This window comes from Thrips palmi, unplaced genomic scaffold, assembly GCF_012932325.1.
Source record: "Thrips palmi isolate BJ-2018 unplaced genomic scaffold, TpBJ-2018v1 HiC_scaffold_8, whole genome shotgun sequence".
Lineage (NCBI taxonomy): Eukaryota > Metazoa > Arthropoda > Insecta > Thysanoptera > Thripidae > Thrips > Thrips palmi.
The window spans coordinates 10,609,097-10,625,320 of NW_023144635.1; the positions used below are offsets into that span (position 1 = coordinate 10,609,097).

The following is a 16,224-nucleotide window of genomic DNA, read 5'->3' on the forward strand; positions in this document are numbered from 1 at the left end:
TCGGGCGCGATGCGCGGCGAGGTTCCCCGCGCGGCATCGGGGTTGGCCGCGGTGGCCCCGCAGTGCGCTAGCTGCGCTCGCCTCGCAGTGCCGCGGCACGCCGGGGTTGAATGGCCTGCCGGCGGGGCTTGGCGGGGCGCTGCCAGACGCACACTGATTCCGCAGCGTCTCCGTCGCACTCACGCGGCGCCTCCAAGGGGCGCGAGAGAGAACGACTGTGGTACAGTCTATGTAATTAGAGGAGGCTCCAGCCGCCGCGGCTCGTCACAACGAGGCTAGCAGAGCGGGCCGCCAAGGCAGTGCCAGGGCGTCGGGCCTTCGAACAACAAAGGTTCGCGTCTTGGCGTCACGTCGGCGTTCCCGGCACGTTATTTGCGGTCGCCTCGTCGTCGCGGTGGTCCTTGTTTTTCGCGCCCGATAGGGAGCGGCCCGCAGATAAGGGCCTTTGTCGGCGCGTAGCATTTGCCCGGCAGGTAGGCCTCCCGCCAGTGGCGTGGCCGCGCCGCCGCGCCGCCGCGTAGGTCAGGGTCGCGACGACGGGGAGACGGGGAGCAGCTACAAGATAAAGAGCCAGCCAAACTTGACCACCGCGTCGACCAGAGCGCCACCGAGACGCGGCGCACGTCGCACAGTGGGCCAGAAGGCCGGCGCCGGCGGCCAAAACTCCAGACGCGTTTCGAGCCCCAGCGTCGCTAAATGGGACTCGAACAGAACGTGTGACCCCACCAATGGATTGCACTTCGAACGAGGAAACCATTGGTGGGGTCACACGTTCGATTCGAGTCCTGTTTAGCGCCTCTGAAGCTCAAAACGCGTCGTGAGTTTTGGCCGCCTCCACCGGTCTTCTGGCCCACTGTGCGTCGCAAGGCCTGCAGGCTGATTCCGAGAGTCGTTTTCGTCGCTGTCACTCTCGCACTTGTGGGGCGACCCGTATGGGTGCGAGAGAGACAGAGCGACGAAAACGACTCTCGGAATCAGTCGGCCGGCTCGGCGGGGCGCGCTGTCCATTCGCTGGAATCGTCCGCATGAGCCTCGGCGCCTCGCCTCGAAAAGAGCGTCTGCTGACTCAGACCTCCGACGGGATGAAAAGAAAGTCATTCCGAAGCTGATGCTGCCGCAGCATCGGCTGGCGCTGCTGGCGCTGCGGAGCGGATGGGTTGGGACGAGCTCCATGCGAGTGGCCATGCAGGCCAGCCGGCCAGACAGTGCAGGCCCCCTCCCCGCGCGCCCCGCGCATTCTGCGATGCATTCATTGCCCATGCAACTTGTCGTCGTCACGTCGTCCCTCACAAGTCGCCAACTTAGCGCACAGTATCAATTTGGCTGTCCGGCCGCGTTAATCGTTCCTCTCCGCCAAAATTGCTACATCAGTCACTCCCCCGTGGCACGCCGCCCGCTTCACTCAGGCAGACGGGACGACGACGTTGGCGGCTCGCTGTGCGTGCGAGTGGACTGCACCCGGAGATGGACTCGGCTTGGCCAGATTCCGAGAGTCGTCGCTCTGTCTCCCTCGCACTCACGGGGCGTCCCGTACAGGTGCGAGAGAGACAGAGCGACGACTCTCGGAATCAGTCCACGGGTAGACGCACTTGAGGGCTTTCGGTTTTCAATCCGCCGCGCCGAACTTCCTCCGCGACACCTTTTTGTACCTTTCCCGCGTCATTACGATCTGGCTGGCTGGGCCCACGGATGGATGCACCGGGCCCACTCCTCTGGGGCCTCGCTGCCTCGGTCTGGCAGGCCGGCCGGCCCGTCGGAAGCGCTCCAAATTACGCCACTAAACGGACGCAACGCCGTGCACTAGCACCGCGTAGGACGTAAGCCGTACTTTTTTTTGGCATGAATCCCCAGTCTCAGCGGACGGGACGGACAGACGGACAGCGTTCAAGACGGTCTAAATGGTACTTCCCCTACGATCTCTCTTTCCTGAACGGTTGTGTTAATTTGATTCTGCTTTTTTAGGAGGAGGGGGGCTGGCAGTTAAGAGGTCTTATGAATGCACTTTTTAACTGAATACTGTACTTCTTTCCTGAATTTCGAGTCTTGACACTGGCCGGCGCCCCGCCACTACCTTCCACATGCAGGCAAGCCGGTGCAGGCAGATGCAGGCAAATGCACGGCAGAGTACTACAGGTGCCTGAGCGAGCCTGCCCAGCCGCAGCCGGCCCGTCGCTGTGACTCCCGCTGGCCTTGGGCCCTGCACGGTGCGGCGGGGCGGGGCGGGGCGGGGCGGGGCGGGGTGTGGGGCTGGGGTCACAACTACTGACTAAGCTCAGTGACAACGGGGCGGACGGCATCCGCCGCACCAGGCCGAACACAGCCGACCCAAGTCCACTACACCGCCACGGTTGGCTAGTAACACAAGGACACACATTGTGGCCATGTGACATCAAACGGCAATGCCAAACTCTTCAAAGAGTTGAGGCCCGTTGAACAGGCGTGCAGTGTTAGAGAGGTGATTCAGACACGGCTTGGATTGAGTAAAGGCACTGCGTTTCCAGCTTGAGATAAAAAGATGAACGGATGACATAGCAAGTCTCATTCAAAACTGACGTTTGAACTACCTTTAAGGCAAGACTGGGCAAGACATATCGCCGTTGTACCAGCTATAATCAGTTATCGTAACAGTTACCCTGCAGGTTTAATATTCACATACTTCGACATAAACATGTAACTTAAGTACAAAAGGAATGAATGAAAGGAGGACCGCCTTGGGTTTGGGTAAAATTTCCATGAATTATGATAAGAACAGGCTTAAGGCATTATTTAAATGAAATAAACATCACATAGCATGCAGATAATGGCTCCAAGCAGTAAATAATTCAATAGAACCTTTCTTACAGTGAACAGTCTACTCGGATGGTAGGCATCTAACTCTTGCGCACCTGTTCTTGTGGATAAAGAGACACACTACAAACAATGAAACCAGAGAAAAGCAAGCACATGTCCATAGAACACGTCATTGGATCCTTAAAAGCACCATTCACTGCATCATGAATGAATGAACGAAGGCTCAGATGGTATGCATCAAACTCTAGCGCACCTGTTCTCATAGAAAATATAATGCACCACTGACAATGAAACCAGAGGAAACCAAGCACCTGTCCTTAGAACAGGTCATTGGATCCTTCAAAGCACTATTCACTATTTCATGAATGAATGAAAGAATGAATGAATTTTGAGACGATTGAAACAACCCCATTGAAGAACACCCCTGAAGAAATGAGTCAGTTCAGCCAAAAGCTGGACCTAAGACCTCTCATTTCTTTGAAAAAGAGGCAAATTCTTCCAGTTCTCCACTAGGCACAGCCCTGCATATGGGCCCTAAAGTGTCAAATTTTCTGCAAATTCGCCCTCTTTGCTCTGAGGCAAGTGCGGCTAGTGCCCCCCGCAACCTCTCTGCACCGGCACTGTCTGCGATCTGCGAGCACCTCGTATGTAAACACTCTGCACATTATCGATTAGCGCCAGATTTTCCAGCCAGGCCGGCACGCGCCTCCAGGGGCCTGGCCGCCGGGGCCGCGCTTCGGCGCTCCGGGAACGGCCGCGTTTTTCGAGCCGACCGCGGCCAAATACGGCAGCGTAAATGTTGAACTGTCAGAGCAAGATTGGCAGCCGATGGTCTGCACTCGCACCCTGCAGCGCCAGAGCCGCTCCGGATCACACTTACCTTCAGAAAGTTCTAATTCCAACTCAGCCAATTTGTCCCGCACTTCCTCGGGGAGCTTGGAGAGGTCCACGTTTATCTCCGCCATCGTGGGGGCGCACTAAATCACTAATAGATCACACAATCACAACATTTCACACGAAAAACAACACATATATTTTGGCCATCTTGGGATTAATGCACCGCACTGCCTTCTTCATAACAACCGACTGGCTGCTCGCTGACGCAAAAACCTTAGCAGGCGTAGTGGCGCTCGGGAGCGCTCGGGCTTGGCTCGGGCTTGGCTCGGGTTTGTTCGGAGCGACGTTCGGGTGTTCGTTCGGAAGACTTCGGCGGTCTTCCCCAAGAACCGTCTCTTTTCAAATCACAGTGCTGTGATCGTTTTCACATTTTTAGTTTGTTTGGCGGCTTGAGAGAGCAAATTATTTTTTATTTCCATACCAACTGAATGAACTCTTCATAAATCCAATGATTTGAATATGTTGCCTGAGGCCTCTATGTTGGCTATCTTTAGCCGCGACCGGGAACCTTTCAAACGTGGTCAAATAGTCATATAGTGAACTTCTGAGGAACAAGACCACCGACTTGTAAGCGTTTCAGGTTCCATTATAGGGTATTATGAGAGGAGTGTTAAAGCCATAAAAGAAATTCTTTGTATTTTACTCATAGTATATTTATTGCCCTCTTTCAAAATTATGTTAAAATACACATTTAGGTGATGGTGTAGATTTTTGAGTGCCATTATGTCTATGCTTTTTATTTCTTCTTAAATAAAGGGGTATACAGATCATAACATTTTTCTGTTAAAAGAGTTTTTGATGTAACAACAACAACAAATCTGACAGCAAAACATTTTAATTAATATTATTTCAGTATGCAAATATTGTGTTGACTCAGAAAAACTTTGAAGTCTACAAAACTCAACGTGTACCTACAACTTTAACAACACAGTTCAGCCTTCAGGAATAATGGATAAAAGCTCAGAGCCACTTTCATTCAAAATGGCAAGACCAGCATCATTAAAACAGAAAATACATTACACAACATTGTTTGGAAATCCTGCCAGGCAGGTGTTTGGTCTTCAGGGACATCTACAACACACTTAGCACTAGATATTTATGATCACAGACCAAACTAGTATGAAGAGAGGCAAAACAGGCATCATAGTTACAGGCACATGTGCAGACAACCAATCTAGATTTTAGAAACCATAATTGTGCCTACATCACAAGTCATCTTCCAATATTCTTTCTACAAGTTTTTAAAACAAGTAAGCGAGAACTTTGCCTGACAGTCATTTCTTTGTTCCTGATAATTGTGAAACAACTAATTCAATTCAATTTCAAGCATTACCAGCGGGAGTAAATGAAACAGTTGCATGAGTGGTAACTTAAAATCACTTGAATAATCATAACATTACGAGAACAGCTCCTGACATCCGGCACATTACACAGCATGAGGACTACCATCATGACTAAGCCACAAATAATAACCCTCACAAGACAAATCACCTCTAATCCAACAAGTACCAGTACTGAATGTTCTGTGCATGCTACATGTTGCATGTTATCTACTGTTCACAGTTTGATTTTGTAAAATCGAAGATCCTTTCTGAGCAGTGTTACAGCTTGGAAACCAGTTCACTCCAAAAGGGATAAAATGAGGAAGTATTCCCAGTCCATTCATGATTTATTGATTTAGTTAGTTGGAATTTTCAGCATTATTTAAGCACAGGTAAATTCATCACTTTCTTCGGCCAAGTTCCTTCTCTGATTTAGCATTCTCCTTGAGAACCTTGGTTTTAAGATGTTCCTTGTAATCAAGAATGCCACCCTCCCACTTGGTTACAGTACCCTTTTCACAAATCCAGATCTCTTCAGCAACCTAAAAACAAACATCCATGAAAGAGACAGAACCAAGTCAAAAGAAACAAATATGTAAGCCAACATCAATAATATTTGTTGTGGCTTGTTAAAAATGGTTAATTTCATTAGGTCATACCTGATTGATAAGTCTGAAGTCGTGACTAACAAGAACCAAACCGCCTTCAAAATCATTAACAGCGTCAGCCAATGCATCAATTGTTTCCATGTCCAAGTGATTGGTAGGTTCGTCAAGCAGAAGAAGGTGGGGCGCTTGCCATGCCAAGTAGGCAAACACAACTCGACATCTCTGTCCATCGGAAAGTTGCCTGATCGGACAAACCTAAACCAAGAAGAAGGGATGCACCTTTAATACAGCTTTATCACAAAATCATTTCAGGTCAAGGATTTACAATTCTTCATTAATTAAGAGAAAGAATAAAGATTCTAAATATATTACCTGCTGACGACCAGTCAAACCATAGCGGCCAATGATTTTCCTCATTTCCTCACGTTCCTTAACCTCGGGGAAAGACTTCATCATGTACTCCAATGGAGACAGATCTAAGTCAAGAAGTTCATGCAAATGCTGATGATAGCGAGCTATACGCAAGTGCGAATTCTTCCTAATCATACCTTCAGTGGGTATCAGCTGAAAAAATGTTATAAAAGACATGTTACAACAGTTCCTGTGCAATGATCAATCCATATCAAGAATCATTCTTACTTACATCACCATACAACAACTTAAGCAGAGTACTCTTTCCAGCACCATTGGGACCCACAAGAGCCAGCCTAGTATCCAAGTCTATTCCAAACTCAAGATTTTTGTAAATATAACTTGTGGTGTCATTGTATCTGAAGCTCACATTCTGCACCATAATAACTGGAGGTGGTATGGTGCCACAAGAGGGGAAGTAGAAATTGAGTATTTTATCGTTTGTAACTTTCTCAGTTAGGCCAGAAGCAACCATTTTGGCAAGCGTCTTCTCTTTACTCTGAGCTTGTCTGGCAAGTTTAGCACTGCCGTGACCAAAGCGAGCTATGTAGTTCTAAAAAAATAATCAGATAGAATTAGAATCTTCATCTTAAAAGGCAAAACACATTATGAACCACTCATGTTGATATCAGTAACTGTTTAGTACCTTCATGTGCGCAATTTGGTCTTGTTCCCAGTTGTACTGCTTCATCTGATTCTCTAACAACTCCATGCGGGTTCGCACAAATGATTCATAATTACCCTGAAAATAAGTAAAATAACAAGTGATACAAACAAATTTCTGGAGATTCAGAATTTGGAAAACTTCATCATGCCTCCAAATTAGACCCAAGGACTTACAGTGTAGTATTTAAGCTGCTTTTTGTCTAAATGCATAATATTTGTGCAGACACCATTTAGGAAATCTTGAGAATGTGAAATGATCACAAGAATTCGCTTGTACCTGTCAAGTAAACAAACCAAAGCTTTTTTAGGTACAATCAAAAACATATCCCAGAATATTTTTTTTTAAATTTTAATTAAAGATTTTAAGAAAATTATTTTGAAAACTTGAACTTACGTTTTAAGTTCTTCTTCCAACCACACACAGGCATCCAAATCCAAGTGATTAGTGGGTTCATCCAGCAATAGGAGGTGAGGCTTAACATACAACGCTCTTGCCAGGCCAATGCGCATACGCCAACCACCTGAAAGAAGACAAAAATTAATAATGTGGGCAACCAGGAGGAAATCAGCACAGCACGCCCAAATTCAACCCCAACTCAGAAAAAAGAAGAAAAACAAAACATAAAACAAACCAGAAAAATCCTTGGTCATCTTGTTTTGCATTTCCCTTGTGAAACCAAGACCATGAAGAAGGTGAGCTGCTCTAGCTTGTGCTGTATCGGCACTCATTTCATCAAGACGCTCATAAATGTCCATAAGTTGCTCCTGCGAATCTGTATGATAATTGATATTATTATTAGTCAATCCACCTCTATCGAACAAATGAAAAGTGAGAAACTGACATACCATCATCTTCATTGGCTACTAGCTGTTCAGCCTGTCTCTCAAGACGGACTCTTTCTTCATCAACTTCCATGACACACTGAAGGGCTGTCTTTTCTGAAGCAGGCATCTCTCTGGAGAGATGGAAAATATCTATATGCTCTGGGATAGGAACTTCACGGTTACCCAGGACAGAAAGAAGAGTGGATTTACCTACAAAAAGACAAGAACAAACTTTTAAGAACCGCCTTTTAAGAGACACTTACAAAAGTTAGGAGAGAGGTTGCTCACCACATCCATTGAGGCCTAAGAGACCATACCGACGTCCACATGACAACTCAAGCAAGGTGTCATGAATGAGCTCACAGCCGTGGAAAGTGATTGAAAAATTGTCTATTTTGACATCCCTACTCTGAGGGTATGTGGCAAGACTTCCTGTGCAAGACCTTGCTTCTGCATTCAATTTAGCATCAGCCTCCAACTTTGCACACAGGGCCTCTGTAATATTAAAAAAGAAAATTATACATAAGAAATTTAATAAATTAACAATTTTTAGAGGAAAATAAGAAGACTATGTACCTTCCACTGTCATTTCCCTAGCTTCTTTGGAGGTTCCATTGACTCCATTGCTGGCCCCATTTTGCTCAGGCTTCTTGGCTGGTGCTGCTCTTGCCTTTGCCTGATCCTTTTTCTTTGCAGCCTGTTTCTTTTTAGAGTCAGAAGGCATGTTGAGACTAAAATTAAGAATAATAAAAAGAATTACACAGGGTTTAAAACAACAACAAAACACGAGATATTGTAAACATAATCAATTGGCAAGTAATACAATATTGGATAAAAATGAAATAATTCTCAAATAGACAGTTTAGGGAAAGTGCAGAAGAATGAAAGATAATTCAACACAAATGTCAAATGATACAGAATTTTAAAGGACAAAATTGATAATTGAATAGAGGAATGAATTTTCTACGCATCTACTGAAGATTCAATTACAATGGTCACAAAATAACCACAAGAAAAAAGTTGAAACAGAGGTTCATAGGCATATTCTTAGAATCAATGGCCAATGTTAGCCAATGTAGGACACCATTGCAAAACTAGGATTCAGCAAATATTTATGTTGCAAGCGTAGGATCATCTTTTACATCTAAACCACTTCTATGTCCAAAATTCGTGCTGTGCTCCCAGAGCGGTCTGTCTTGCTGGGTCTCCTCCAGACATTTTTCACAGGAAACATACACGAAATCAGCAGATTCCTAACCTCTTCAGTCACAATGGGCCGGTTTTAAATACACCCAAAATTTGACATAAGACAGCGAAAACAGGTACAACAAACGGAAAATTTAGTCTGAAGAAAGTGTCCGCGGAGTGAAAGAGCGATTTAGTTGGGTCACCAAGGACCAGGTCTTCACGCTCGATCAAGCATGCTACCCTACTATCCGCGCAACCTGGCTGGCAAAACCGTGCCTGGCAAGGCTAACATGCCAAGCGCAAATAAATAGCCATTCCACCAAGGTTAGAGACAAATGTGCATTTAACATTGAAACTTTGTCACTAAATACTTACGTTGATAAATAAATAAATTCCAATCAAGCCAATTTTCACGTGTCAATCTTATTTTAGCAGCCGTCAAACTTTTGTCCTGCGAAAGATGAACGGAGAGGGAGGGGAAAGGAAGGAGCGGGGAGGGAAAGGGGAGGGGGTGAGGAAGGAGGAGGGGAGGGGGTGGAGCCTAGGAATCCTTTATTTTACTTTTGAAAGGCGCAGAACAAGCCCGCGGTTTTTAAATCAGGCTTTGGGGAGATACTGCTACTGCTGTTGTATGAGAATACTGGTGGTCAGATATTTTCGTGTTCTGCTTTCTGCTGTGGTTTGTGTATTTCTTTCCAAAAGAAAGTCAAGAGGACATATTCACGATGGTGTTTTGGGGTTCATCGCTGTTTTTCAAATTTAATCCCAACAGAATTTACCAACCAGGACCATCAAAGTTCTGGAGGAGACGTCGCATTCTCCGAATGAGTGCGGTGAGTACACATGCAATCTTTAGGTTATGTTTCTATTTTAATTTCCTAAAACTTGAACCGTATCTCATTTTATCTGTGATCCATTGCGTTTTCTTTGCAGCATCATTTCGGAAGAAGGAGGAATTGTTATCGTTTAGCATTAAGATCTGTGCAGAAAGCTTTGGTTTATTCCACCAAGGCCCGTAAGCTGAGGTGCAATGACTTACTCAAGGTATGATATCAAAAATTCTTTTATTTGATAAATGCAATAGGTTATGGAATAATTCGAATTTGTAATATTGCCAACATTTTCTTTGACTCACTTGGTAATATTTCTCTTCTTCATATCTTCTAGCTGAACGGACAACGATTAGCTAGTGCGTCAGAGGAGTTAGGAACAAATATCCGAGTATTGAGGATGGGTCTCCATCACGCAAACGTGTGCCTCGACAATCACATGCTTGCTGATCTTTCAATTTGGGAACCAAGAACATTCCAGGTAAGATTCAATGTTTCAATGTATTGGTTAATGTATTTTTCATGATCGCTCCACCCCTGAGAAATATGAAATCAACCTCCTCATTATTTTCAGGCCCTCAGCAATTTTGCGTGGAATAATTACACCTCCCAAGGACTTGGAGATATTCATGATTTAGGAAGCCCTCCAGAAGGTGTCATTTTGCGTGGGTACAAAAGGCAATGATCTGCTGTTTGTGAAACGTGTAGAGCCTTTGGTCAATCTTCTTAGTTATATTTTTTTTTTCCTGCAAATAATTTTTCTGTTTAAATAAAGATTGTTGGTGTATTTTCTTTGTTTAAAACCGAACCATCCCGCCTGTCAAAGCACACTCCGATTTACCAAACTAAAGCTGGAAAGCCTCAATAATGCACGGCATGGACGGCAACTGCCGCTGATCTCACCGCCGCCTCGCCGTCCCCTCCTGTGGGCGTCCCTAGGCGTCCCCCAGCAAATTGGAGCACGGCGAGCACCATCATAAAACGGAACGCGCATCCAGCTGCAGCACAGAGGCAGAGGACATGAGCTTGACAAGCGACAAAATGTATGAGCCCCTCGCAGTCTCGGCGAACCCGAGAGCGTCATACTCGATCTGAAAAATGAACGGGGAAGGCCTGCCTGCATTCGACAACATTAGTGCGGTCTTACAAAAACAAAACGAGGCGTGCCATGCAGTGCCATGTGATCTCGGGCGAGAGCGAGCACCCCCATGGCTGGAGGCTGCGCCGGGCCGGGCTGCTGTCTCATTCCGAGAGTCGTTTTCGTCGCCCTGTCTCTCTCGCACTCATGGGGCGTCCCCCATGGATGCGAGAGAGACAGGGCGACGAAAACGACTCTCGGAATCAGTCTGCTGGATTGAGACAGGCGCACCCAGGCACCCATTCACAGATGGCGCCCATCGGGCCCGACCCGTCACAACCGTCATCAGTTGCCCGCCATTCTGGCCGCCTCGCCTGCAGGCTGCAGGCTGATTCGGCACAGCTTTATATTAGACCTTAGCGTTCCGTCGCTCTGTCTCTCTCGCACCCCATACGGAACGCCCCGTGAGTGCGAGAGAGACAACAGCGATGTCCGGAACCGCTCCGCCCGCACCCAGCTCAGGTGCAGAGGGAAGGCCCACAGCAGCAGACTGATTCCGAGAGTCGTTTCCGTCGCTCTGTCTCTCTCGCACTCATGGGGCGTCCCGTATAGGAGCGAGAGAGACAGCGCGACGATAGCGACTCTCTAGAGCTGGTCCTTGTCGAACACCACGAAGGGCCGCGTGTAGCGCCTAACGCGAGCAGACTCGACCCGAGCCACCCCCGAGTTGAGCCAGTCACAAAGTGGAACATTCATCTTGACACGAATGAGGCGCTCTTCGGCTTTTTGTATGCGCGGGGCCGCGGGGCTTGGACTCGGCCGCCAGCTGCGCGCTGTGCCGTGCCTTGATGCACCACCACGCACCGCCACGGACTGCTATGCACTGCCACATGCACCGCCATGGAGTGCCGGGCCGGGACGCACCAGACAGGACATTATCTTGTCGCACCTTCTGCTAATTTACAGATGCACTGCCTACATTGCGTGCACATGAGGCGTTTTATGAAGGGCAAAAAGGGTGAGGGGGCGCATCCTCTTCCCCGAACACACTCGCCGTGCACTGCACTGCTCGATCCATAGCCAGCTCCCACTTTGTAAGTACTGTAGTGAAACCTGACCGCAACCCTTTACGTCTCGAAATTCGTCTTCCTCCTCGACGGGACGCCTCGCCGTCGCGGGGGTGGCTTGGCTTGCCGATCGCTCTGCAGAACGTGCCGGCGAGACAAACAGCGGCCTTCTTGTTCCCTGCGATGCACTTTTTGCCGCCTCTCGGTTTGCAGACGCGCGCTACCGAGCATGTGCAAGTCCAAGCCCTCAGAGGCCCCCGTCGGGGCCCTCACATCTGGAAGCACGCCCTCCCCTCCGCGCCCCGACGATCCGCCGCGTTTTTTTGTCGCGCGACGTGCGGGGCGGGGCGGGGCGGGGGCGGGGCTGTGTGCACGGCACTTGTCGCGCGAGGCGACGCGGGGCGGGGTGGGGCGGGGCGGCTGCATCATGTGGTTCTAGAGAGCGAGAGAGAAGGGGACATTACATACTTTCCACTTTTTTCGGATAAATATAAAAGCGTCATATTGAGGCGTGGCGGGGTGAGGCGGGGCGGGGTGGGGTGGTGCGCGTAGGGTTGGGGCTGGCCGTCGAGACACGGCCCGACACGGCGCCTTATTCCTCGTCCGTCCCCCGAGGCGTGCTCGTCGTGCGTGCCCGTCGCGCGTCCGCGCCGTGCCCGTGTAGTGCCGTGCAGTGCCGTGTGGTAGCGTGTTGTGTTGCCTGCTGAGTCGGCCGGGCCATGTGCTGCGACTGCCTGTGCTCCTTCGTGTTCGGCCTGGTGGTCGCGGCCCTTCGCGGCGTGCTGCGCCTCTGCTTGCCCTTCGTGTGACCGCCTCCACGCGCCGCCACCCCCTCGAGACCATGCTGCTGGACACGGGCTACCTGGCCGCCGCGCCACTGCACCGCCGCCCCTGCAGCCCCTGCAGCCCTCCCGGCCTCGCGGACCTGCACGAGAACCCCTTCCAGGCGCTCTACCTGCGCACCGCCATGGACTTGCACCAGGACGACGACGCCGGCGGCCTCCACGCCGCGCCCGGCGCGCTCGACAACATGGACGCCATGGACGCGCAGCTGCTGGAGCTCGACGCGCAGATGGACCACAAGAGCCTGTTCGTGGACGCGTTCCAGTACTTCGGGCAGGAGAGCAGCTACTCCTCGCTGGAGGAGGACGTCAAGCCCGAGCTGGTGCCGGGCGGACTGCCGCACATGATTCCGGGCTCCAGGCGCTTCGCCACCCCCAGCCCGCCCCTGGGCCCGCCCCTGGCCCTGGAGACGGCCGCCGCGAGCGACGCCGTCGGCCAGCCGCAGAGCATCCTGCTGCACACGGGCGCCAACGTGGTGGACATGGTGTCGGGGGTGACGTGCAGCGGCCTGGGGCTGGGCGCGATCGCCCGCCTCCACGACAGGGACGTCGTCAGCGACCTGAACAGGACCTGCAGCTCTGCGGCGGACCAGCGGCCCGCCTTCGGCCAGCACCAGGTAAGGGCGTCGCAGAGTGACTTGGAGGCGTGGACTTGCACCGGGCTGACGACTCACTCGCTCTGCAGGGCAACTTCGGCCACCTCCTGCGGCAGCGCCCCGCGTCGCACGGCGGCGAGGTCTGCGCCCCGCCGTCGTCGCAGAACCTGCAGGTGGTGACGAGGCAGCGGCCGCGCAGCGAGGACCTGCACGGGCTGCGCGTCCTGGAGGGCCAGGACTACGACGACGACGACGACGAGGACGACGACGACGTGTTCCTGGACAGCAGCCACTCGTTCCGGCCGACGCCGCGGCCGCGCCTCAGCAGCAGCAACAGCAACGAGAGCGACGACGACGACCTCAGGTAAGCAGGCCGCAGTTTCGGCGGCGGTTGCCTGGAGTGGGAGTCGAACCTGCAACCTTGTGCTTGTCGGCGTCCAGGGAGGAGGCCGTGACGGAGTGCCGCTGGTCCGAGTGCGGGCTGCAGTTCGCGGGGCGCGCGCCGCTCGTGCGCCACATCGAGAAGGTGCACGTGGAGCCGCGGCGCGGTGAGGACTTCTCCTGCCTGTGGCGGTGCTGCCCGCGCGGCGCCAGGCCCTTCAACGCGCGCTACAAGCTGCTCATCCACATGCGCGTGCACTCCGGCGAGAAGCCCAACAAGTGCCCGGTAAGTGCGGCGTCGCACAGTGGGCCAGAAGACCGATGGAGGCGGCCAAAACTCTAGGCGCGTTTTGAGCGCCAGAGTCGCTAGATGGGACTCGAACCGAACGTGTGACCCCACCAATGGATTCCTTATTCGGAAAGCAATCTATTGGTGGGGTCACACGTTCGGTTGAAGTCCTGTTTAGCGACTCTGGAGCTCAAAACCGCCGCGCTTCAGCACAAGTGCGTCTCAATCTCTAACACGTCCTTATACCCGCGCAGGTCGCCGGCTGCCCCAAGGCGTTCTCCCGCCTGGAGAACCTCAAGATCCACCAGCGCTCGCACACCGGGGAGCGGCCGTACTGCTGCCAGTTCGCGGGCTGCAACAAGGCCTTCAGCAACTCGTCGGACCGCGCCAAGCACCAGCGCACGCACTTCGACACCGTAAGGCCAAGTCCGCTCGCCGCTCTGTCTCTCTCGCACTCATGGGGCGTCCCGTGGAGGTGCGAGAGAGTCAGAGCGACGAAAACGACTCTCGGAATCAGTCTGTTGGAGGGCCTCGTTGTCTGACTCGCCGCGTTCGCCGTTGCTGCGCAGAAACCCTACGCGTGCCAGGTGCCGGGCTGCAGCAAGCGCTACACGGACCCGTCCTCGCTCCGGAAGCACGTCAAGAACCACAGCGGCAAGGACCACGCCCACGCCCAGGCCCGCCGCGCCGGCTCCACGGGCTCCACCAGCTCCACCGCCGACAGCGAGGCGTCCACCAACTCAGGTGGGGGCGGTCACTACCTTTGGTTCGGCACCGTGACGTTTAAACCATCTAAAAACTACAACTCTTTCTTCTCTCCCTTTTTCTAGATTTCTCCCAGTCAACTCAGTCGTCGGTGAGCGAAGAGCGCCCGCACGAGGAGCCCTGTGAGTATGCCTTGCTTGTGGTGTTGTCGTTCTGTCTACTTCGCACTCTTTGGGGCGTCTGTTAGGGGTGCGAGAGAGACAGAGCGACGAGACGCTGTGCGGGCGAAGCCGTGTCTGACTGGACCGTCATGTTTTGCCTGTTCGCACAGTCGGCGACGTCGACCTGGACGACGCGCTGTTCCCGTCCGCGGACGACATCGACCAGGCCATCCGGGAGTTCATCCCCTTCGACGAGGTCGGCAAAATGCTGGCCGAACCTACGGGTGAGTCGATTCAACTTGATTTTTTCCGAAATTCCTTTCCCGTTTCTTGCCTCTTGCAGGAAAAGGGAAGAGGGCGAGGGAGGGGGTTCCGAAAGGAAAATGGACTGGGATTTAAACTTTAAAAAGATCGACGGAGGGGAGGGAGGACGCGTGGCGCGCGGAGGGGACAAAAAATGACAAAAGATGACACTCGACCTGAGCTGGCAATAGTAGGCACTCGTCTGGCAGCGCGCCGACCTCCGCGAAGCTGCGCCGAAGCAGCCGAAGGGCCCCTTCCCTTTCGCTCTCCTGGGTAGAAAACACATGGAAAACGCCTCTGCCGCCCCTTCCCCCTCCCCCGCCCCACAACGCGTGCTCGCTGCATCTGTGCGTCTTTTTAAATAGAAACCTGCATCTGCATGCACCTTCGCCTGGCGGCCTGTCGTTCGCCATGTGCGGGCCAGGAGGTCGAAAGGCCAAAAGTTAAAAGGCAAACACCTGCCGGGCGAAAACGCTCTCGAGAGAGCGACACAACACAATGATGTCCCCTCGTTCTGACGACTTGTGCCTGGAAAATTTGGAGCGTTTCCTGACTTTTTGTTTCGTTTTTCTGTTGCAGGTGTCAGTGGTTTCGATCTTCACGAACCTCTGGAGTTTGATTTCGACCCCAGTTTCTGGAACTGCTCAGCCTAGGTGCTCCTTGACAGCTCGATTTTGATGGAGGTGGTTGTTGATCTCATTTTACACTAGCGATCTCACTTGTTATAGACGTCCTCACTCAGGGACTGCGCATGTACAGTTAGAGTGTTAAGTAAAAATTAAATAATTCAAAGTTTATTCAGAAATTCTATTTTGCTTGACAGTATTTTTAACCAAGACATGGACTAAATCGCGTTTATTTTATTTGTTGTTGTTGTACTCTATAAAGTTTTCAAATATTGTTCGAGGTTGATTGAAGTCTGAAGCCGAGAAGGAGACCTTCCGCTGGTGATAATGCTTTCCTTGATCTCATGGGAGTTGTAGCTTTCACGCATCGACACAGAGTCGTGGTGATAGTGAGTGTTTTTCTTAGTGTTTTTATTTTATATCTTCGTTTTGTACATACTGTAGATCGCGTATCGGTGAAAACATTTCTTTGTTTGATTTTGGCCTCTCCCCATGTGGTGATTTTCTAAAAGACTGTGATATGTCAGGATTCAAATCAATAACAATCTGCAATGGTTTCTGCTCACAAACTGTTTCTTGCTAGACGTGCAACACTCAGAAAAGAGAGAGCAAAACAAAAATTTTATGTCTGTTCAAGCT

General features: G+C 51.0%; 4 protein-coding genes across 7 annotated transcripts in view; 2 read left to right on the plus strand and 2 right to left on the minus strand.

Moving 5' to 3' along the window:
- LOC117653574 (disco-interacting protein 2) overlaps positions 1-3,886 on the minus strand; it is a 93,215-nt gene extending 89,329 nt beyond the window's left edge. For 2 of the 3 annotated variants that reach the window (XM_034399361.1, XM_034399360.1), the window contains exon 1: positions 3,671-3,755. In XM_034399361.1, the coding sequence (XP_034255252.1) occupies positions 3,671-3,755 (85 nt within the window). Of the gene's footprint in view, positions 1-3,670 lie in introns of all 3 variants that reach the window. The other variant, XM_034399359.1, reaches the window with a different exon arrangement.
- Positions 3,887-4,403: 517 nt separating this feature from the next.
- LOC117653592 (ATP-binding cassette sub-family F member 2) lies at positions 4,404-9,215 on the minus strand. 2 transcript variants are annotated; one of them, XM_034399381.1, is made up of 12 exons: positions 9,083-9,215; positions 8,096-8,250; positions 7,808-8,014; positions 7,541-7,729; positions 7,327-7,467; positions 7,089-7,215; positions 6,869-6,971; positions 6,675-6,770; positions 6,261-6,581; positions 5,990-6,181; positions 5,669-5,872; positions 4,404-5,551 (listed from the first exon to the last, which is right to left on the minus strand). In XM_034399381.1, exons 2-12 carry the CDS (start codon positions 8,241-8,243, stop codon positions 5,411-5,413), a joined length of 1,869 nt encoding a protein of 622 aa, XP_034255272.1. In that variant the 5' UTR covers positions 8,244-8,250; positions 9,083-9,215; the 3' UTR covers positions 4,404-5,410. The 2 variants fall into 2 exon arrangements, with proteins under 2 accessions (XP_034255272.1, XP_034255273.1); XM_034399382.1 differs by lacking the exon at positions 9,083-9,215 and adding an exon at positions 8,778-8,953 and having other exon boundaries at positions 5,411-5,551.
- Positions 9,216-9,300: 85 nt separating this feature from the next.
- Positions 9,301-10,324, plus strand: LOC117653994 (39S ribosomal protein L20, mitochondrial). The gene is made up of 4 exons (XM_034400112.1): positions 9,301-9,540; positions 9,641-9,751; positions 9,875-10,018; positions 10,112-10,324. Exons 1-4 carry the CDS (start codon positions 9,433-9,435, stop codon positions 10,220-10,222), a joined length of 474 nt encoding a protein of 157 aa, XP_034256003.1. The 5' UTR covers positions 9,301-9,432; the 3' UTR covers positions 10,223-10,324.
- Positions 10,325-12,712: 2,388 nt separating this feature from the next.
- LOC117653214 (zinc finger protein GLI1-like) lies at positions 12,713-16,141 on the plus strand. The gene is made up of 7 exons (XM_034398721.1): positions 12,713-13,141; positions 13,210-13,484; positions 13,562-13,787; positions 14,045-14,206; positions 14,360-14,543; positions 14,827-14,940; positions 15,539-16,141. Exons 1-7 carry the CDS (start codon positions 12,713-12,715, stop codon positions 15,610-15,612), a joined length of 1,464 nt encoding a protein of 487 aa, XP_034254612.1. The 3' UTR covers positions 15,613-16,141.
- The last annotated feature ends 83 nt before the right edge of the window (positions 16,142-16,224 follow it).

Coding starts and splice junctions, on each gene's coding strand:
- LOC117653592 (XM_034399381.1), bottom strand. CDS start 8,243: ATGCCTTCTGACTCTAAAAAGAAACAGGCTGCAAAGAAAAAGGATCAG. Junction 7,730..7,807: donor CTTAGGCCTCAATGGATGTG/GTGAGCAACCTC, acceptor GTCTTTTTGTAG/GTAAATCCACTCTTCTTTCT. Junction 5,873..5,989: donor GTTTGACTGGTCGTCAGCAG/GTAATATATTTA, acceptor TTCTTGGTTTAG/GTTTGTCCGATCAGGCAACT.
- LOC117653994 (XM_034400112.1), top strand. CDS start 9,433: ATGGTGTTTTGGGGTTCATCGCTGTTTTTCAAATTTAATCCCAACAGA. Junction 9,541..9,640: donor GCATTCTCCGAATGAGTGCG/GTGAGTACACAT, acceptor TTTTCTTTGCAG/CATCATTTCGGAAGAAGGAG. Junction 10,019..10,111: donor GGGAACCAAGAACATTCCAG/GTAAGATTCAAT, acceptor CATTATTTTCAG/GCCCTCAGCAATTTTGCGTG.
- LOC117653214 (XM_034398721.1), top strand. CDS start 12,713: ATGGACGCCATGGACGCGCAGCTGCTGGAGCTCGACGCGCAGATGGAC. Junction 13,142..13,209: donor CCGCCTTCGGCCAGCACCAG/GTAAGGGCGTCG, acceptor CTCGCTCTGCAG/GGCAACTTCGGCCACCTCCT. Junction 13,485..13,561: donor AGCGACGACGACGACCTCAG/GTAAGCAGGCCG, acceptor GTCGGCGTCCAG/GGAGGAGGCCGTGACGGAGT.